The following is a 22,111-nucleotide window of genomic DNA, read 5'->3' as shown; positions in this document are numbered from 1 at the left end:
TAAACAAACATGGAAGTATTTTCCGATATTTAATAATTAGTAACAAGCATCGTAAAATCCCTAATGATTACTTGTATATTATTTAAAAGAAATGCAAGCATTTCATTCCTTAAAACAAGAACTATAACCGCTCCTCTGGTGAACAGACACTGCAATAGACTTCAGCGAACCCTTAAACCGAATACGTTGGAGTGGCTCCGCTGAAGCTTTCTCCCTTTTAGCTTTGATCCCAGGCTGCACATGGGTTGATTACCGCTTCTTGTAAAAGGGTTACTCACGCTTCCAGCCCCATGACTGTAATTACTTACCCAGAAGCATGACTATACCCCAACACAGTCAACAGAAATGGTAGCTAATTATGTAAACACGATTGCATAAAAAAAAACGTGTTCGCAAACAAAATAGTTTTCTGTCAAATTTTAAATAATATAGCGTTGATTTGCAATTCCATGAATCATAGTTAAGATGACGAATTGACAGAAAATTATGCGAAACCACCAGCACATACTTTCGCTAACCACATGATATTAGAAGTTTGTTTGGCATCGAAGAAGTCTCTCTGCCCTTTGGATGACTTATTCTGCACAATTTATAATAAGCTTGGTGATAAACGAAGTCTTTTCACAACTTCCCTAATGTGCTGAATTTATAAAATGGTATCGAGAACAAGTAGAACATATGAAAAATATGAATAATAAGTACATCGATGACGAATTACAATCTGTGAAATATTGTTCTGGAATCATAAAGAAGTAAATATTTGTTTCAGATTCAAGCTGAAATTCTAAAAGCCATTAATAAGTTTATTTAGTAACATCATATTAATTAGTGGACTTCCCGAGACTCAGAGGAGATTAATAGTTATTTATAAAAACTTTATTTTGTAGAATTTGATTGATGATATATTATATTAAGTGAAGTTAAAAGATCGATCCTAAGAAGGGTCTTACTTGGACAAATTGTTGAAAGTGATACAAAAGTGTTTTGAGGACTCCACTTTATCACTTAAACAAACATTTCAGTCTTGCAAGAAACTTGCAAGAAGTCCCTCCAGCTCTTTAATAACTATAAAAACGAAAAAGTTGAAGAAGCTGTGCTTAAAAATCGTCCTTCTGTTATCAGAGAGGAAGAAATGTATGAGTACGAAGAGTTTGACAAGCTGACCGACAGCGGTAATGCTCAAAAATTCTACGAAATGATTCGACGACTAACAGAAGGTTTCAAGACTGGAGAACCGCCAAAGATAATCTAGTGACTGATACCCAGAGCATACTAAAATTATGGAGGGAATACTTCTACAGCCTCCTGAAGGACATTAAGAGCATAAGACCATAAAATTTTGAGCCCGACCGTACTGTGTGAAAGATTGAAGCCTACCGTCAATAAACTGATTGGATCAGTGCGACATCAGGCCCAAAAAAATCAACAGCTAACCAGATATTCACAATGCGCCAAATCTGGGAAAAAAAACGCGTGAAAAGAGGATCGATACACACTACTTCTTCTTCGATTTTAAACCTGCTTTTGACAGCACGAAAAGGAGCTGCCTTTATGCCGCTATACCTCAATTTGGTAACCGTCAGGATCGGGAAGGACCTCTACGAGCCGCTCGATATCGGAGAACCCTATATTCATCAAACCTATCATTTCTGGTGCGGAATTGCAAGGTTTATAAATAAATATGACGTCATGACTGTCCCACAACCTAGGGAATCGCGCTCCAAAAATTAACAGGGACTGAATAAAAAAAATTTACAAAAGGCCATAAAGGTCATCCCAGACGAAACAACAAGTGTATCGAAAATTGCATTAAGCGTTGACATGCTTATAATGACTTAGAAGGCTATTTTGAATCCGATATTAAAGTATTTTGTTGAAGCACATACATATGTATGTACATGTACCTACTTTTTTGGCAGTGGGGTTAATATTTGATCATCAGCTATAAATATTCGTACATACTCTTGCGAATATATGTATAAGTACATCTGTACTTTTCGGGCACGCTTAATTTGCTATTTGACCAAAAGCTATAGGAAATCATCAAAAGTTTATCGCATAAATATTTCAAATTTTTATAAAATTTAACCGCACATGGATATTTACCGTTTCTCCAGCACAAGCACTATTTCAACAAGTATGCGAATATCGATGTATGAATATATGTCTATGTATATTTATGGTATATTATGCGAAGTCATATTGTGCACATGTGCTGGCTGTGGTAAGACGACTCACATACACACATACTCACACACAAATTCACAATTATATCTAAACAAATTTTTCGCTACAGATTAGATGCTTAGATATACTACAAGGTGCTTTCCAAAGTAAACAGGACTTTTAAAAAAACAGAACAAATGGTTTTTTCGGCAAAATCAATTTTTTTTTTTTTTAATTCAAAATAGTCTCCTTCAGCTTCAATACAGCTTTTTGCAAGGKCCAAAAGCATGTCGAACGAGTGTTTCAGCTCGTTGGCCGGTATGGCCGCCAGTATGCCGGTGCAAGCCTTTTGAATTACCTCTACGTGCGCATAACCCTTTTCTTTCATGGGTAAATGCATTTTTCCGAAAAGGAAGAAGTCGCGCGGTGCTATATCAGGTGAATACGGCGAATGGTTAATGGTTGAAGCGTGATTTTTGGTCAAATTATCATTTTTCGAATTTTAGACTTTGAGCAATTTTTGGTCGTCAACTTGTGCGGAACAAACGTGCACACTCCTCACGTAAGCCCAAATGTTCAGTGAAAATGCAAGAAATCGATGTTTTGGAGATATTCAATTCCATTTCCATGATTTCGGCCAATTTTTGATGAATTCACGCACAGTTTCGATAGAATTTCCGGTGATCACGAATTTTGATTGGCCCACATGTTGATCGTCATTTATTTCCTCACGACCACTTTGAAAACTCTTAGACTACTCGTGCATAATTGTTTCATCAATTGAAACGTTGCGGTAAAAGTTTTACTAATTTTAGAACAAAAGTTAATTTTCTCTCTGTTCGAAGCTCACACTTAAAATATCTTCACTTCCAATCAATAAAATGTAATGAAATTTTCACTGAGCAATTGATAAAGATAGCAGATTCTAACGCACCAGTCGACATATACATAGATGACGCCACCAAAAGGCGTCCTGTTTGCTTTGGAACACACCTTGTATATACCTGCATAAGTGAATTCGTACCTACATGGAATTATGTTCTACATTCATATTTGTTTTCTTAAGCATTCTGGGGTACACCGTTCAGTAGAATGAGAAAACAAAACAGAAAACTGCAAAAAAAAAAATAAAAGCTAAATTTTATATGCTTATTTAGTTTTTTCCAACAAAGCTTGCAATGCGATCTGTTATCACAGCTAGTACTTTGGCTATACATATACATATATACATAAATATTTGTTTTACACACTTGTATATGTGTATAGCGATGCCGGATACCATCTATACATACCAATTATATAAAAATATTTTTTGTCGCAAAACTTAACATAAATCATATTGATTTATTTGCTGTTGAGAAATATATGTATCTATTAACCTTTGAGTGTCATTAATTTAACATTTTCACTTCTGATGTATATACATACATACATAAAAATGTACATACATATGTGTACATTCGTATACACAAGTACGTACAATTTGTCTAATAAAGTTCATATGAGCTTCTGCTGCTATTTTGAATAACTTACATCTGTCGCGCAATCGAATCATACTTTTGTTGTTGCGAATTTAGTAAACATACTTATGTCAAAAGTATTTTGTAAGATCTATTTTAACAAGAGTTATCGTCTTTGGCTATTATCGTGTTAGATTTGACGCATGCTTCAAAAAAAGGTGAGTGAAATTCAGCTAAAGCAAAAGCTCTTCGGACAAATGAGCAGCTTCTTGGTGAGAAAAGGACGGATGCAAGATTCCAGATTGATATTTCAAAAACTGAACTATTGAACTATATAAATCGACTTACATAGCCCGTCACGCAGATCAATTATATATTTACTTTATAGGGTATCTAACGTTTTCTTCTAGTTGTTACAAACATAGTGGCAAACTGAATATATTCTGTTCAGGTTATAAAAATAAAAAGGTTTAGGACGATAACGGCGATCCCGATAAGTAAGCAGCTTTTTGGGGAGTAAAGAACGTTGTAAAATTTCAGATAGATATCGCAATAACCGAGACACTAGTTCACATATACAATTTTTAGGGAATCAAAGATAGTTGTGTTAAACTTCGAGAATTAGTAGGAGTTCTCAATATATCTGAGCGAAATCATAAGTGTATTTAGAACAACATTTCGCTAAAATAAAAACTTGAGCGCGTTTTAAGCATTTACTGTCATACCCGGAATAAATATTGTCAATATATTCAACTGTATTTATTTAAAGAGATGCACTGAATGCTGAATAAAAAAAAACCTGCTGAAACGCTGTTGACAAACTCATCCAATATTTCTTATACAACCTCAAGATGAAGCAAGAAAATAAAATTGGATTTTGAGGTCACTCTGTACAGATATATAAGATCGAACCACCCGAGATGTTACAACACAATTTGGACAATATAAACAAGAATTTAATTACAGATTTCTCGTAAAATATCTACAAAAAAAAATTTGATCGGAGACTACTCGCGGGTATTTCATGGAATTACTTTTCATTCCTTCTTTGTTTACCTAAAAATTAAGTTTAATAATTACATAAATTTCACACCCTTTCCTTGCATCTTTTAAACCTTCAATTTGAAGACCAAACATTTATTCTAGAAAGCACTTATTAATTTTCTTTAATGATACATTTCTCCACAAATGTCGCACTCAAGAATTTTTATTCATTTTCGTAACAGTAAACAGTAGAAATGTGAAGTTTGTAAAAATTTCAAATTTTTAAAAATCTCGATACGATTTATCAAACTTTTTGTCAATTATAAACAATTAATGGCGGAGAAATTGCAGCAGCTTCTAACGATACCTCTCTAGAACCTCGAGAAAATCAATTCAGCAAAACGGACGAAAATGCGTTTCTTAGTAAGGACTTTCAAGTTCATTATTTTCTATGCAGCAGTGCTTGTGGCATATAATCTAAATGAATGAAGGGAGCTGAAAGAGCCGCGAATGCCATGTTTTAGAAGTTCGACCCGTCAATTATAAAACTATGTTATGCGTAAATTTACAGCATATGTATGTCAATAAATGATTATGTGGAATAAAAGTATAACTTTTCCTTGGGGTAGTTCCATGGACTTGTATGTAATTTCGATTAATTTCTAGCGGTTTTATGTCAAACTTAAGCGAGAAATTTCTGAAAGCCATCGTCACATGTGGGAGACTTTCCAGCGACAACCCCTACAAAACCCCCTAGTTGTTTGAGTGAAGATCGCATGCTAACTAAATATTCTTATTATTTGAGGTCAAATCTTCCAAATTTGAAAATAATTGTGGAGTACACGAAGGGACCTACAAAAAAAAGGCGAATCCATTGCTTACTACTCAATATTTTTAAACTTTTAAAAAATTGTGTGCGATATTTTATTTAAAACACTAGTCCACACATTTCTAAGAAATCTGCTAAATCATTTTTTATTAATTTTGCATCTTATCACAAGTGGTAATTTTTGAAAGAAAAGATATTTTCATTAACTTCCAGAGTTCACGCAGAGAACTCCTCCGCAACATGTGAGTTAGTCAAAGCTTGTTTTGGGTGTATGACATTTCCATTCCCATACGCCGCATTTACATAATGAGATTTTTGGCATGCAAATTACTCTTCGAGCCGATAAACAAAACGGACCACGACTTCTCCGGCACCTCCGTCTTCTTGGACACATTCAGCGATTGTGTTTTTCTGCAAAATGGTTCACTACAATGATCAGTCAGAAGCTGGTGCTTAATCGCCAACGCTCAACTCACCGCAAATCGCTAAAGAATTGACTACAATTTTCTGGTATGCATGTTAATTTCGGTTTTGGTTTCAGCTCAAATGAGAATTCGCTATTGGAGTTTTGTACTTTCGCCTCTTCGCGACAATCGCTGCTCTTCAGCGATGATTTGGATGTCTTGGTCTTTGGCAGAGCGCCGTTGGACATCGTTGAGCGCCGTTTGAGTATTGCAAGTGTGCTACAGGTATAAACTTGATATTTTCTAAGTAATACTTATGCCGTGAAAGATTTTTCGCTTTCTTGATTTCTGCACTAGCGCTCCGAAGTCAGTTGTTCTCCTGTACTTTTTTTGTGCTTTTTGAATTTTGTGTGAATGGTGAATCTTTGACGGCTCCTTGCAAATTATATATTATATTTTCCGAGTTTCCTTATTCTGCCTTAATAGTTTCAAAATACTTTGTCAAGTTTGTAAAAAAAAACAACTTATAAAATTTTCAATTACAAATTTATAACAACAATTTTTATTTAATTCACAGGCAAAGATATATACATATCTAAACTGAAAGCTTTTTCCAAGCAATGTCTGTATGAAGTTTTTATTTCAGATTTGACTTATAAAAAGTAACCTTTTTCTATTTCCATATTCAATCCCATTTTTTGGCAACATAAAAAAATTCCTCATAGAAGTTTTTCGAAAGACAAAAACAAAGCCTGCAAGGATATTACAAAAAAGGTTCTCAGCAAATCCATCAATCATTTATAGGCGTCTTATAAATAAACCTATAAATTTCCCTAAATTGTTAGCACACGAAAATTACCCAAGAAGATCTAGATTTGGATCCAGAAACGTCTTGCCGGACGATTTTCAATCTCGATATCCTTTATTTTTTTAATATTTTCATCAGTTGAAGAGGTGGAAAGGGGTAAAGAACGGGACGTATCTTCAACGACCTATTGACACAAATTCTTTGTTAGATATTTTTATCCATTTTATCATATTTGGCGTAATAATTAAAGACAGTCCTACCCACTGAGCAAAACACATTTTTTTTTTTTTTTTTTTTTTTTTTTTTTTTTTTTTTTTTTTTTTTTTTTTTTTTTTTTTTTTTTTTTTTTTTTTTTTTGAAATATCATTTGCCCGTGGATTATTTACAATTTCCGGGTGCTTTTTTGTTGCAATTTATAAGTAATCCTGGAGAAATTTACTTTCAATCGCCAACCTATTCAACAAAAGAAAATGGTACATAGGCATGGTTTTGGAATTTAAATTCTAGAAACTAACTGAACTCCAGGTGTTTCATTCTTGAGCCATTTTTTAGAATTACTGACCTCAGAAAATATGCCAAAAACTGAAAAGTGTCCATTAGAATATGGACGATTGAAATCTTAGCTCAAGACCTTGGCTTTCCTAATAGTCGTTTTCTTTGTTTTATGTAAAATGTGAAGCATATTCCTAATATAGTAAATTATGTACGTTAAAAAACCTTCCACCCAACCATCATCCCTAGGTCGAAGCTAAATTGAGACTATTCGAAGCATATTTTTCTGATCCATTTTCTAGTGGAACCTTAAATACAAAAATATAGTCAATTGTTACTTAAATATGTGTTTTAAATAATGTTATGTAGTTTTAAATAAAATATTTAAGCGCTCTATTTCCATGTTGCTTCCGATTCAACCGTCGCTGCATAGTTTTAGGCTGTTTCAAGAGTAGATGAAAATATCCCACTAGGAAATTTAAATCGCTTAAACAATTTTTTTGTGCAACTTAATATGATGCATGGGCACAATAGACCCTATGTCGCGGTGCAATCCTCATTCTTTTTTAATATGATGCATATGTACATACTTAACATTATACATGTTAGCAAAATATATCCCAAACAAATTCACTTATACTGATATAATAAGGCAATTTTACCTGTGCTAGATTCTTGTTAAACTTCCGTGAAAAAACTTCAAAACCTTTTTACGTGTCTAGCATTGGCCACAAATACAATCAGTACAGAAACGTTTGGAAGCAGCCTTTCTACCGAAGTATCCAAAAGGTCCCAAATGGACTATTATAAAGCTTGCAAATTATTTAAGCACTCGTTTTACATTTGTCAAGAGGTGGTCTAACCATTATTGAGAAACTGGAGGCAAAGATGACAAGTCAGAGAGTGGAAGGAATCATATCACGTCTAAAAGCGAGAACGAATTTATGGTTCTACTTCTTCTATGATAAGACACCACTACTCAGTCTGACAGACAGTAGTAGTTTTTAACTGTATCGTTAAACTTTATATATATATATATATATAACCCCATCTCGCTTAGTTTTAGGTCATACATAAAACCTTTAGGTGAACAAAACTATTATACTCTGTACCAACAGTTTCCAAGAATATAAGAAGGTTGCGTTGAGCGCAGGAAAACATCAATCGTGATTGGAGCAATGCATAATAATATTTTCGATGGGTTTGGCTAAGAAAATATCAAAGGGCTGCTAAGCACCTCCAAAAGCTACATGTTTATGGATGTTTCTCTCCTCATATGTTAGGAGTTTTGACGTGCTTTACAGAAAACCTTATGTTCAAATGTTGACAAATATGCAATAGTATGACGATCTTCGATCGGTATCTTCCAGCGATGTTGGAAAGGTAATATGTAGGAAGTTGCGTGTGTCAAGGTTCCCTTCATTGTTCACTAAAATGTATACGATGATCGAGTGAAGGCACACACGGTTTAATCATGCAAAACAAAGGGTTACATAGAATCAGAGATTGCTTATATGAAGACAACATCGAAAAATTTAAAAGAAGGATCTGAGTTTCAGAATGGTTGGCGGTCACACAACATAAGAAACACAGCGCAACGACAAGGCTTAACTTGTGTGAATGACGAACTCCGTTGATCGGGTTTCCCGCTGGTTTTGGTACTCAAAAGTGAACGCTTGAGAAGGCTGAACTTTAGTTTCCGACCTGTGAATGTGGAGTAATTACGAAACACCATAACCTACTTGCGGTCCAACGACTAACGCTTTCAGAACCTACATGTACATATGTATGTATTTATGAATGAACAATATTTATTCGTAAGTTGCGTAAATTTTTTCCTGCAGCAACTCTACATTTTTTACTGTTTAACTAAAGTGTATAAAAAATATATATATATTGGATAACGGATTGTACGTTTAAATGTTTTTGTTTATATGAAAATGTGCAGCCTAACTTATGGAGCTTCTTCATCAAGATTTTCAACATCCACATTTATCTATTAGGCCCTCTTCTTTACAAGCAGCTTACAGGGTTGCCGCATACACGCTCCTAATGTATGACAATTTGCAGCTCCAGCATGTCTTTGCCGGCATTGGTGAGTAAGTGCACTTCGGAGTTGGAAAGTAATAACATCTGACCGCTGCGACAGACATTTCTGATTTCTTGCGACTTGCGCAATGAATACATCTCGCCCGAATGCACCATGTGGCAAGTCGGTATTTGGCCCGAACGCGACCACACAGTCAAACTGGTGGTGACGGGAAACTCCTCCGGCACAATACCGGTCAACCAGATCATCAGAAACTCCGGATTCGTGTCACCCTGTTCGGATTTTCCGAATTCACGCGCATCAATGCCACATAAATCCGAGAGGCGAATGCGTGTGGTCATCACTAAAAGCGGCAGGAAATCCTTGAATTTGCTGCTACCCAAATCGGTCACTTTATCACGTATCAGATAGAGCAGGTGGCACTTACTGATACCGCAATGTGCCAACTTTGGATCGAGAAAGAAATTTTTGCATTGACGCGGCGCTATGCGCTCCATGGGTAACATGCTGTGATCCACAATCAAATGTTTATTGAAGTCAGAAACAAAAATCATGCGTTGACATGACGATTCCGGACACTTGATGGGCGGACGTGGTATGGTCAGGTGACAGGCTGGTGTGGGCTTCATATTAATAAAGCGACCTTTGGAGAGCAAAAGCTCCGCCGCCATTATATTGGAACAGGTGACAAGTTGGAATTGTGGTGGTGGCTCGTTGGTCGTTTGGTTAAAAGCGCCATTTATACCACTGTTAGTCGGTGGATTATAGAAGGCACGATGTGTATTCGAAAGTTGTGACATAATATCAATGCTTGTTTTATCGACCGGTAACTCACATGAGCTCAACTGATCGTCATGCTTTTCCGGAATCAACGGCATCACCGGTTCGGCCACTGGCGCAGGCTCCAAGACGTCCATTATCTTCAAAAACTTCTTCGACTGATCTATGATGGGCTTATCACTAACATTTGGCGTACGTGGATCTTCTTGGAAAGTCTCCAGCACCTTCTGCATGCGTATATCAATACTGGGACGCGATATTTTATCCACATCCGGCAGCGTACCTGGTGTCGGCGTTGCCACCCCCGTAGCTTGCATAACAAAATAATCTGGTGGCAAGTGTTTGGCCGGTGGTAACTCTGTTTTCTTAGTGCTGGCCAAGGTAGGCTCAGATTCAGTGGATGCCGAGATGTTGCGTGTTTGATTTTGCGAAAGCGTTTGCGACTGCACGAGGGGCTGATTGCGATTGTCACAAGTACTAGCCTGACAACTGTGACTGAACGCGTAAGCTGGAAATTGACAGAAGGCAAGTGGTCCATAGTTGCGCAGATAACTCTCGACCAGCTCGGCGGGATGTGCGGTATTTCGGGTCTCAAAGTCGTGCAGTTTCTTCATTGATAATGACTCTTGCGGTTGCAAGTTGCGACTATAAGTGGTCGTGCTTGTGCGTGGTGGTTCATGTTTCACCTTGAGTATCGGATGCATTGTGCCGCCGGAGAAATAGTTCTTCATGCTCTCCGTCGAATCCATAAAACGTATTTCGGAAGTATGTATGACGTCCTCGGTATCCTAGCATTAAATGTTAAGTACCAGTAGTAACGGTAACAGTGACTATACTCACTTCAGCAGGTGTGTTAAGTCCTTTATCTTTTTCGACGCTACCTGCCATTTCACAAGCGCCATCATAGGAATTATCGCAGAGATTAGTATGCTCCGTTGTCAATTGTATGCTCTTCGGCGCTTCAATCACCTCCAGTGCCGGTCCGCTTGAGTCACGTTGCTGCATTAGACGCATGAAACCGTTTTCGGTACGAAATTGAAAGGTAAAATTCGATGCCGACTGTGGCTGATGATTGCTGCCGAAGAATATGGTCTCCATTTGTATGCGCTCCTTTGCGTTCGGCAAGTACTGATTCATCGACAACGGCACCGACATGGACATAGACATTGGCGTGGGTGATGGCGTCATTTTGGCAGCAGCCATTGCAGCTGCCATTGCGTCTGCTATTGTCGTTGGGTGGTCCAGCAATTAGCGAAAAAGAGAGCAAGAATATTGAAAAATTATTTACCGTCTATCAAGTGTTGATGAATCTCTTCGCCTTGATCCTCGCTGAAGCAATCATGCGACTCGTGCATACTCAGCTGCTCTTGCGAGATGCTCGACTGTGTCTCCATATCGGCATACAGCGCTTTCGGGAATACGTAGGATGAGTTCGTTTCCAGTGTGGCGGCAGCAACCGAGTGGCTCTCCACATCTAAACTTTGTGATGTTAGTGTTGGTCGTGCCATTGGGTAACAGCGTCGCACCGGCGAGGTGTTGCGTTCGCGTTGATTGAAATTCATCTGCACGAAGGAAGTACACGCCTCACAAATACCACACTGACCATCAGTGCGTTCATTGCAGTCGCCACATTGCATGTGCTCATTGCTGCACAGGTAGCCACCGAACGGTGCGGTCTTCGGACCGATTTTGTTCACTTTGCATGTGGCACAATTCATAATTTAGCCTTTCACGTCCGAAGGAAATATGTACAACGATAAAAATTCGCAAGCTCTCTGTTTTGGCTCGGTGCAATGAATTCGTCTCTTCTTGCACTAATAATATTTATTTCTAATAATAATTATGTATAAAATAAAAGGCGACCAAATTTTATAAAAACGCGTAAAATTTTGTGTGCCAAATTAGAAAAAAATATGTATGTGATTGATAGACAAATTTTGAACTTAAATGAAAAAGTGTTGTGATTCTGCCGCCGTTATAGAGAAACAAATGCAAGGCGGCCTGAAATAGAAAAATAACAGCAAAGCAATCATTCGAGTACTTAAGTATTTTGGAATGTATAGCTTGCTATAAAATTTAGATTTCTCGAATATTGTTTCCTAAATAAAGAACGAATATACCAATGTCTTATATGATACAGACTTTAAACCTTAACAGAAACTATTCTTGAAAAAAAATACAATGTGATATTCCCAACAGTGGATAAGATAGAGATATTTTCTCAAGGACTCCCCCAACTACGCATCGATTTTTTTATCTACTTAAATAAACCAAAAATAGTAAAGAAGTATCGTTCAACTAACCAACTCACCTGGATATATGGTATATTTTATTAGGTTGTCAAAAAAGTCTTGCGGTATTTTCGCTAGTTGGCGCTGAGAGCGCGTAGTTCTAGAGTTTTATTCGTCGCATCGGGTCGTGTTTAATTTATTGTCGTTTCTTTTAAGTCGTTCGTGAATTATAGCGTAGCAAACATGGAGCAAAATAAAGAGAAAATACGGCATATTTTACAGTACTACCACGATAAAGGCAAAAATGCATCTCAAGCCGCCAATAAAATTTGTGCAGTTTATGGACCCGATACAGTTTCCATCTCCACCGCACAACGATGGTTTCAACGTTTTCGTTCTGGTGTAGAGGTGGTTGAAGATGCGCCATGCTCCTGGCCTGTCCTGTCCGGCATAGTAGCAGCCGTAGCATCAAGAGCTGGGTAAGAGTCATCAAAAAAAATTGTATGAACAATTAAAAATTCAATCAAAATACCGCTACAAACTATAACTATTTCAGGAGTTAAATCATCTCAATTTCCCAAAGCGTAACATATTCTCAATGTTCTGGAACATATGTATATCATTCCAGTGACCACAGCCCACAACTACTTTACATAATATCGAATCGAAATTCCCAGCTTAACTCTTCGTACTATGCAATTGATATAGACCGGAAATGTCAGCATAGTCGAAATCATCAGATCGTAGATGTGCCAATAAATGTTGCACATTGCACATTTTTTTAGGAAAAACCATAACCACAAAAATCAATTCCCAAATTTACTACGTCAATATTCATATGAAGTTAAATCCAAGCGGGTCCTGATTTGGCAATGGACGCCGCTACCTACACCGTTACGGCTTGGAACCTGGGCTAGTTCTTAGAACAGATCTCTGCAGCAAAATCAACTGCAACACAAGAACCTTTCTGCTATCCACTAGAGTACCAAACCAGTACAAGAAATATCCATGTCGCTAGAAACGATAGAGAATAAAATTTCCGAAAGGACTGACAGAAATTCAAGATCGCCAAGGTCATATGCAAGGGTACGCACACGTCTCGAAAAATTTCAGGACGCTTGTTGACCTAGTCATATGTCACAACTTAGCCGTCACATAGAATACATATGGACATTATTAACGAAGACACATGTAGAAAGCGCAGAGAAGACATTAAAGAGATGCTGAAACACCCCCTTCTGCTTATGTCTTATGTAGAACTCGTCTTAGATATCGACGAGCTTCACAGTTCAAAGAACTAAACGAGTATGAGGTTTAGATATCAAGCCTCAATGAAACTTCTTAGCGTTGAAATCCTGCATAACATAAACTTCAGCGTATGGTGTGACATCCATACAGGCAAGAAATATTCAATTCAAATTGAAATAGAAAATCAAGCCGATATAAAAGCTATTATTAGCTATAAATGTCAATATTTCAACGAGCCAAGCTTCATAGATAACATGACAATCCTCAGAGTTCTGGTAGCATTACTTGATGGTGAAATAGAAAACCTATAGGCAATATACCCCTAATTATAGAACTCTTCTTTCTAAATGAAAGCAAGATTTTTTTAGAACACAATGAATATCTGAGTATCTGTCTAATGTTACAGTCTAAAATAAGGTTAGTTTTGAGAATTACGAAAATACTACCCCATCATGCATGCAGTTAAAAGGCTTCAGACTTGCAAAATATTTCCAGTGTGTCATCAAGGTTCCTCTCATGCAATCACCGATCATATGGAAAAAAGTCAGCCGGATGTTCGAAAATGCGGATATTAGTTATATATACCCCTAATTATAGATTATTATTAGTTATATGGGAGCTAAGCCAAGTTTCCGTCCAATTTTATACATTTTAGGCACAAATATACACTGTAATGAGAAAAACATGCTCTCTTATTTTCACTGAAATAGCTTACATATTGGCCCATATATGCGGTATAAATTCACCCGAAAGTTCGCAAATCTTTATAGTATATTATATGTATATGGGGGCTTAGTTAAACATTGACTTGAATCAAACCATTTTTGAAATACACATGCTAACGGTTGATACAAGTATAGGTACTTTTTTGTCACGTTATTTTTGTTCAGTACTGTTTGGCATTACATCGTGGGAAGATTATAACGAAAACTCGCGTTCGGTAAAGTACGTGTTTCGCGCACTTCGTTCAACTTATGGTCAACATAATCCGCCTACTGAGCATACTATTCGAAACACCATCACCCAACTTGAGACACAGCATTCAATATGGGATAATATTCAACCGTATAAACGTCGTGCAGCACAGAGTAGAAAAAATATGGGAGCCTTAGCTGAGAGTGTGCACGAAGACCGTGGAGAGTCGAGTCGCGTAACCGATGTCTACACTATTAAAGAAGAGGAAATTATTTTTAAAGGCATAACCTAACATATTGAGAAAAAAACGAGTTTATTTACTAGTTTCAAAGTAGGTGTGCGCCTTAAAAATTTTTGAGAGTTGCCTCACACTGCTGAGAGGAATTGTCCCACAGAGTTTCAACTCATTTAAAAACGAATGTTGGCCACCAAAATCACACGACACTGGCAAGCACTTCTGAATTTATAACAATTTTAAGTGAAAAATTTATGCGAAAAAAAACTGTTAACCAAAAGTTATGAATGCAAAATCATTTGTATAAACATTCGTGTAATAAAAGTTTCACACGTTATTGTTCCAATACATACCACGCAAGTAGACAAAGAAAAAAACCATTTATGTGCACAATAATGGAAAATAATATCGATTCTTAAGTATCCAATTGTGACCTTGAACCACAATGCTATTTCGTTAAGGTGAGATGATTTAAGCTTTATTGTTCGTTTTATTGCCGCAATCAAAGTCAAAACTATTGAAAATGTGTCTCTTGTTGTTGTTGTGTGCTGTTATTTTTTTTTTTTTTTTTTTTTTTTTTGTTTCGTTAACTAAAAATAAATTCACATTCGCCAAATGCGAGCACATAGCAAATTGTGCAAAATGGCAAATTACTCTGTAAACCCTTTCAATTACCAACAAATTAACGGTAATCACTTGAAACCGTCAGAAAGTGCGGCAAATAAGTACCGTAAAGAGATTCACTGAAGACCTTAGCCACTACTCAGGTTTTTGGCGGCGCGCACGAATGCGCGACGGTCTTGTGCTTTGACCAACACATAAATATGTATACATATTTATATGTATGAATTTGCGCACGCCGCCAACGCCACATTTCGCTTTAGTAGCATCACGTTTCAGCGGCATCAGACGCGCTTGCGTGCATACCTTCAATTAGGCATTACCACTCGTTGCTCCGAAAGCCATGACAAATTAATCGTTTTCATTGATATTTCATTTATTGGCATTAAAGTAATGAGTCAGCGTTACTAAACACCAACACATTAAAATACACACACACACGCTCATATGTTATCATTAGCAATGCAGGCTGCTTTGTTTCGTTCAACGATCGTATCTAAACAAGTGAACAACAGCTGATCCCTGAAGCTGTTGCGTGTGATTAATATGGGAGACAAATCCATTTGTTTCAATGGCTTATCAGTTCGCAAATCAGACGAGACGCTTATGTGTGCAAATTTAGGCAATCACTTGATTAAACTCATCTAGCTGGAGGCAAAGATTTTGCTGTTGCCGATTTATTGTTTTGTCGACTGTGTTTTGCTTTTTTGGGTACATATGCAAATTCGTGACTAACATACTCGTAAATATTTGTATTTACGAATATCATATGTTCGAATTAATGCTTTCACTAAATGCGAAAAGCTAATCACTCTGAGCCCAGATTTACTTATGCAAAGATTTTACTGAATGCTCAGGTGGCATGAACTTAAAGTTTTTCGATGTCTCCACAAACATATTTTATGAGTAATATCTTTTTTGTGTTATATTTAAATGAAACATTTATATTAAAATATATTTTATTTTAGTTCGTTTCCTGTATCGACCAATATCGCCTTTATGTTATTTAGCAAAGTTCCTTACCTGACTTATGTATTATAAAAAACCTCCAGATCATATTAAATTTTCCTCTCATCACATTTATACTTATGTCTGCTGGATAACTTTTTAGATTATTGGCAGTACCCTTTGGCATTTCAAACTAAAGAAATCCCAGATGAATACAATATACCATACGCCTTTGGCAGAAAAATTACTCATACGCCCCTGTATAATTTTATAGGCATACTCAAATATATTAAGCATGCATGAGAATTGAAGAAAAGAAAAAGTAATTGGCTTGCTGAAGTTTCGAATTTTATTGAAACGAACCCAAGATAAGAAAATTATTTATTAATGAATAGAGGCTATTGGGAAAATGGAGTCATGTGTAGAAGTTCACGCAAGTGAGGAAAGTTCTCTGATCGCCATTCACTTGGGAGTGGCCAGAAACGATTTTTTTACATACGACTCAAGCAGCTCACAACTTCCGGTCCTTGACCAAGTATCTTCTGGGTAGCCTAAGAATATCCGTTTGAAAGCGAGCTAAAGTGAGAAGGCGAAATATCCCCTATATAGGGTTGTGCGCTGGGTTTGGGACCCGCCACGTAAAAAAAACACCCCCAATGAAAAATTTTCAACAGCCTCGGATGAGAGACCCTGCCTTTTGATGACGGCCATGGCAAATGAATTAAGGACTATCATTTGAGGGCACGCACCTGGAATGTTCGGTCTCTTAATGTGGAAGGTGCCGCTGCCCTCGTGAAAATAAAGGCTGACATCACCGCCGTCCAAGATATGCGATGGATCTCTTATATAAAGAAACCAAACGAAGCATGCAATCAAACCGCAAGAATAATTAATCTTAGCCACCAAAAAAACTTGGATTTTTCGAATTTTTGTGATTTATAAACAAAAAAATTTACAATATAAAAAATTTAAGGGTATATTTAAACATCGGCTGTTGTTAACTCGGCTATAATCGCGTAAGCGGTGTCTACGCCAATTAAGAAGAAGATATTTAAACATATCAACAGGCGATTCATGTAGATTACTTTTTCAATAGCCTTTTTTAACAGATGAGACGACAGTCGTGCCAAGCTGTCATGTTATTTTTATTCAGTATTTTTCGTCATTTCATCATGGAAGGACTTACGCCTGAAAAATCTTTGCAAATCGTTTAACTTTCTTACGAAAATTCCCATTCTGTAAAGAATGTTCTTCGTGCGCTTCGCTCAACTTATGGTCAACATAATAGTACTGAGCGTACTATTCGAAGCCCCATCACTCATCTTGAGACACAGCATTCATTATTGACAATATTCGACCGAATAGAATACGTCCAGCACACTGTAAACAAAAATTTAGCAGCCGTAGCTGAAAATGAGGAGAGTTGATAGAGCCCGTGGCAGCAACTTGACTGACATATGGAACGATTTGGCGCATTTATTAAATTGAAAACTTATAAAATACAGTTTATGCAAGAACTGAAGTCGCTTGACTTTCCCAAGCGAAAGGTTACAAGGAGATGCGACGTTTTCACCAAATTTTGTTCAGCGATGAGGACCATTGAAATTGAAACTCATGATCTTTGTGATATTTGGTTTCAACAAAACGGCGTCACTTTGCACACATCGCATCAATCAATAGATTTATTTATAGAACACTTCGATGAGCAGATAATTTCACGTTTTTGGCTAGTCGATTGGCAAGATTAACATCTGATCTTAATTTAATTCTTCTACAATCGTTTATAATCCTGGCTACCACAATTTGTTTAAGTTTTAATCTTCATATGTCAATTGGAGTGTGTTTGGCAACCGTTTGTTTACGACGTATTTTGAGCAGTATCGAAAAAGTTAGAGAAATAGTGCTTGAAAATCGTCGTGTTGACATCAGAGCGATTGTAGAGGATCTATAATATTTTAGGCCGAAATTTGACCGTCATTTTGTCGAAAAATTTTATTTTGCTTATTCCTCAAATTAATTACTAGAGTTAATATTACTTTATGGAAATCTGTTGGGTTTTTAATTTCAGAGGATAAAGTTCAGAGATATAGGTGTCACCGCAATACGTCTTTTTTGAGAGGAGCTCCCGAAGATCAGTTGTAGTTCCTTTTCAAATAAATATTTTTACTAATACTAAGTATTTAAATACAACTAAAAGATAGCATAATATGTGTACAAATTTTTGGATCAATAAATTTAAAAGTCTTCTCAGAAAAATTCTGGAAAATTCGATTTTTCGGCCTGTTAACTATACTATATATAACCGTTTAATATATTTCTGAAAATACTTCCTGGCCTTTAATTCTTGCAAATTTCGTGATTATATAATATCCATAATATCAGTTTGCACCCGAACTTAAAACTTGCTCAATTTTTTCTACAATTATTCAAAAATATTGCTACTTTTTATCACCATTATGTTGTCCAAGGCAGTTTAAAATAAATGTAACAGTTTCTATTGAGTTAATTTGATATGTATTGTTATATATAAACCCACTTTGGACACAAACCTACTAACCTTAATAAATATTTGTATGCCTTTTTGTACATAGTCGAGTGAATATAGCCAACTTCTGGTTTTAAGCCAGCATCTTCGCATTGTTATACCCAATTATGTACATATATATTGCGGTATATGTATGTATGTATAATTTATATTTACGGTTCTGCAAAAATTTATCTTCATGAATGTTCGTACGTACTGTTCAAATACTTCCGAAAGTGTTCATCAAGCAATAACGAGAAGAGATCATCTTAAAACCAAACCAAGTGTGCAACCAACAGAGTACACTGAACTCTAATAAATGGCAAAAAATTAAAAAGGAAAAATTATAAAAAATCCGTCATGAGACCCACTCAATCTCGCTGTATACGCATGCGTCTACGCTTCTTCGTAATATTTCAAATATTAATGTGTAACGACTCAAGGTCTACTTGTTTTCAACGCGTGAATATAAAAAGCAAGTGCTCGTTAGTGAATTGCAATCACAATCGAATCGGCAATTTAGCAGCGCGCTTCGCCAAAACAGCACCGCAACAAACGCACACAAACACGCACGCACTCACGCACTCATAGCCACACGCACAAACCCATCGGAGCACTTTGCACCAAAAAAATCAGCGCAGAGGCAATAATACCAAGAAATAGCGCAAAAATGGTTAGTATTTCAATTGACACACAAATATGTACCGTTATTAAGAAAATACCGTTTCTAATTTACAATCGCACATTTGGAATTCCTAACAGCGTTTTCTCACTTTGACGCTTGTCGCATGTGCGACTTTAGGCGCTGTCAGCGCAGATGTCTCACACTTGGCCAAACACTACATACCGCCAAGAATGATGATGCCACCTGTTGTGGGCGGCAGCGCAGCGCACATGAGCCCCAGTAACGGTATGCGCTTCACTCATCGCGGGGAGCACACTGTGACCACGATTGAGAAGCAGGAATTGCGCGAATTGCCGACACAAACGGAATATCTGCGTCCGGGACAGATGCCTTATGGCATCGGTGGCAACACGGAAAACCAGCATGGACTAAGTGACATGCGCGCAGCTGAACATGGTGTCGAGAAACCGTTAGCGATGATGATGCCTAGAGAATTGTTGCCACCTCCACCACCACCGGCACCAACAGCAACCGCACCAATGAAACAAGAACAGGTGGCAACTGTTGCACCTAGTAAACAGTATTTGGCGCCTGTAATGAGCGAAATAAGTGAGGGAGAGATGAGACAGCATAGTGACATGCCTTCAAAGCAGTACTTGGCACCTGTGATGGGCGAAATGAGCGAGGGACAGGTGAGACATCATGGTGATATGCCACCCAAGCAGTACTTGGCACCAGCAATGATGGAAATGCAACAACAAAGGCAAGTGAGCGCGACAAGTATGCCCAGCAGACAGTATTTGGCGCCAATGGTGCAAGATCAAAAGCAAGAGCAAACAGAGCAACAACCTAAACAGCAACAACCGCAAGAACAGCAGCAGCAATCACAACCACAGCCACAGCAACAAGCTCAGCAACAGCAACAAACGCAAGAACAGCAGCAACAACCCACACCAGCTGCACCATCGCGCCAATATCTAACACCAATGCTGATGCAAATGCGAGACCAAATGCATGAAATGCCAGCACCAAGTGCACCAAGCAGACAATACTTGGCGCCAGCAACCACAATGTCAGCCAGCAACGAACAACGTTTGCAGCAGCAATCAGCGCCAGCACCACAGTACTTGCCACCGCAGCAGCAGATGCACGAAATGCCCGTCAATCAATATTTAGCGCCACAATCCGGCGACAGTCATGCCATGACAATGCTGCAACTGATGGAGCAACAGAAAAAGATGGCACCACAAGCAACACAACCACCAGCCATCCACTACTTGCCCCCCGCAATGCAAATGCAACGCGAGTCAGCCGCACCGCCAATGCCGGTGGCGCCACCAATGCAGCCGGCGCGTGAATATCTCAATCCCTTCGGCGAAGCTGAAAACGTTGCCGAAGCCGCGCAGGAAGTCGCCAAAATGTTCGATGATCAGTCGGCACAACAACCGATGCCACCACCGTCAGCTGAGGGGGAGCAGGAGCCCGCTAACTACTATTTACCGCCACAGTCCGTGGACGCGCAGTCAATCAACTATCAGCAGTACGGCGCGCCATCACAGTCGGAACCCTTGGCACCTGTTGATTTTGTGCGTCAACATCAGCAGTTGATGACGCAGTACAATGGCGTACCCGACGCGCCGGTATCTTTCGCTCAGTTTCAATCGATAAACAGCGCAGAACCCACTCTACAAACGGTGGCTGAGCCCACACCCGCACATTACTTAGCCAATGATGGTTATCATTATCGCGATGGCGGCAATAGTAATGTATTCAGCAACGGTAATGACGATGCACGCAGCTTTCGTGTGAGACACTGAGTGTAAAGTTGTTGTGCCTCTGTAACATTCGTTACTTATTTGTTATATGTTTTTATTGTTTTCGTTGTTTTAGTTTAGTTTTCGAATAAAGTGCAATTAAAATGCATAACTGTCGGAGATTTTTTTTTAGACTATGTTTTAGACTGTACACTCTTGAGGATCTGTGACCATAATTTCTTGAGATCCCTTCAAAGAAAAGGGGTTTATCTGCCTTCGGAAATATCACATAATGTTAAAAGTCGCAGTTAATGGAATACTGCTTATTCTACTATTCCAAATACTTTTCGGAAATCATGCAAATTTATTACCAAAATAAGTACTCGGTTCACACAACACATCGTACGTCCAATATTCAGTCGACATAATTCGAGCAACCATTGATCGGTTTCGCATCACATTTACTCCACTGGATATTGCTGATAATTACCCTATGTTATTAAAAGTGTGCTGAATAAAGTACAAAAACGTCATTTCTTTACCATGAAAACCTTACCATACACTCTTATTATACTTTCTGAAATGATGATATCCGCCCGCAAAACTAATACGGCTGCGTAAACTGGCGTCACTCCACTCCGATCAGTTCGATACCAAACGAGGTTTCAGACAATGCGACTTGCGACTTCTTCAATCTACTTTCGGAGAAAATAATTCGATCTACAAAGCTTAATCGAACAGGTACAAACTTTTACATGAGTGTTTATTGAGAAGTCCTCTCTCGACGAACAAAGAGCAAAGTCTATAAGTTACTCGTCATATCGGTCCTGCTATATGATGCTGCGGCATGGACTATGACAACGCCTGATGAGTCGACATTACGAGTTTTCGAGAGCAAGGTTCTGTGGAAGATTTATGGTCCTTTGCGCATTTTCCACGGCGAAAACTACATTCAATGGAACGATGAGCTGGACGAGATATTGACATGGTTCAGCGAATTCAGAGACAGCGGCTGCGCTGACTAGTTCATGTCTTCC

At 37.9% G+C, this 22,111-nt stretch overlaps 3 protein-coding genes across 5 annotated transcripts; 1 reads left to right on the top strand and 2 right to left on the bottom strand.

Moving 5' to 3' along the window:
- Positions 1-5,556: 5,556 nt before the first annotated feature.
- On the bottom strand, positions 5,557-6,420 carry LOC108968978. Of its 2 annotated transcripts, none has more exons than XM_018933402.1 (2): positions 5,916-6,420; positions 5,557-5,865 (listed from the first exon to the last, which is right to left on the bottom strand). In XM_018933402.1, exons 1-2 carry the CDS (start codon positions 6,089-6,091, stop codon positions 5,739-5,741), a joined length of 303 nt encoding a protein of 100 aa, XP_018788947.1. In that variant the 5' UTR covers positions 6,092-6,420; the 3' UTR covers positions 5,557-5,738. The 2 variants fall into 2 exon arrangements, with proteins under 2 accessions (XP_018788947.1, XP_018788953.1); XM_018933408.1 differs by having other exon boundaries at positions 5,557-5,850.
- A 2,513-nt stretch (positions 6,421-8,933) lies between these two features.
- Positions 8,934-11,859, bottom strand: LOC108968878. 2 transcript variants are annotated; one of them, XM_018933207.1, is made up of 3 exons: positions 11,262-11,859; positions 10,814-11,193; positions 8,934-10,761 (listed from the first exon to the last, which is right to left on the bottom strand). In XM_018933207.1, exons 1-3 carry the CDS (start codon positions 11,689-11,691, stop codon positions 9,193-9,195), a joined length of 2,379 nt encoding a protein of 792 aa, XP_018788752.1. In that variant the 5' UTR covers positions 11,692-11,859; the 3' UTR covers positions 8,934-9,192. The 2 variants fall into 2 exon arrangements, with proteins under 2 accessions (XP_018788752.1, XP_018788743.1); XM_018933198.1 differs by having other exon boundaries at positions 8,935-10,761; positions 10,814-11,196.
- Positions 11,860-19,213: 7,354 nt separating this feature from the next.
- Positions 19,214-21,222, top strand: LOC108968969 (mediator of RNA polymerase II transcription subunit 15). The gene is made up of 2 exons (XM_018933374.1): positions 19,214-19,368; positions 19,458-21,222. The coding sequence occupies exons 1-2, from the start codon at positions 19,366-19,368 to the stop codon at positions 21,135-21,137; spliced, it is 1,683 nt and encodes a 560-aa protein (XP_018788919.1). The 5' UTR covers positions 19,214-19,365; the 3' UTR covers positions 21,138-21,222.
- The last annotated feature ends 889 nt before the right edge of the window (positions 21,223-22,111 follow it).

The sequence above is a fragment of the Bactrocera latifrons genome, unplaced genomic scaffold, assembly GCF_001853355.1.
Source record: "Bactrocera latifrons isolate USDA-ARS-PBARC rearing strain unplaced genomic scaffold, ASM185335v1 scaffold_104, whole genome shotgun sequence".
In the NCBI taxonomy this organism is placed as follows: domain Eukaryota; kingdom Metazoa; phylum Arthropoda; class Insecta; order Diptera; family Tephritidae; genus Bactrocera; species Bactrocera latifrons.
The sequence above is the reverse complement of the archived record's forward strand: the minus strand, read 5'-3'. Positions and strand labels throughout refer to the sequence as shown.

What these genes read in the sequence shown, in the direction of transcription:
- LOC108968978 (XM_018933402.1), bottom strand. Translation starts at nt 6,091, where the DNA reads ATGTCCAACGGCGCTCTGCCAAAGACCAAGACATCCAAATCATCGCTG. An exon ending in CAATTCTTTAGCGATTTGCG is followed by an intron (nt 5,866 to 5,915) that starts GTGAGTTGAGCG and finishes TGATCATTGTAG; the next exon opens with TGAACCATTTTGCAGAAAAA.
- LOC108968878 (XM_018933198.1), bottom strand. Translation starts at nt 11,691, where the DNA reads ATGAATTGTGCCACATGCAAAGTGAACAAAATCGGTCCGAAGACCGCA. An exon ending in TCATCAACACTTGATAGACG is followed by an intron (nt 11,197 to 11,261) that starts GTAAATAATTTT and finishes CAACGACAATAG; the next exon opens with CAGACGCAATGGCAGCTGCA. An exon ending in GACTTAACACACCTGCTGAA is followed by an intron (nt 10,762 to 10,813) that starts GTGAGTATAGTC and finishes ATTTAATGCTAG; the next exon opens with GATACCGAGGACGTCATACA.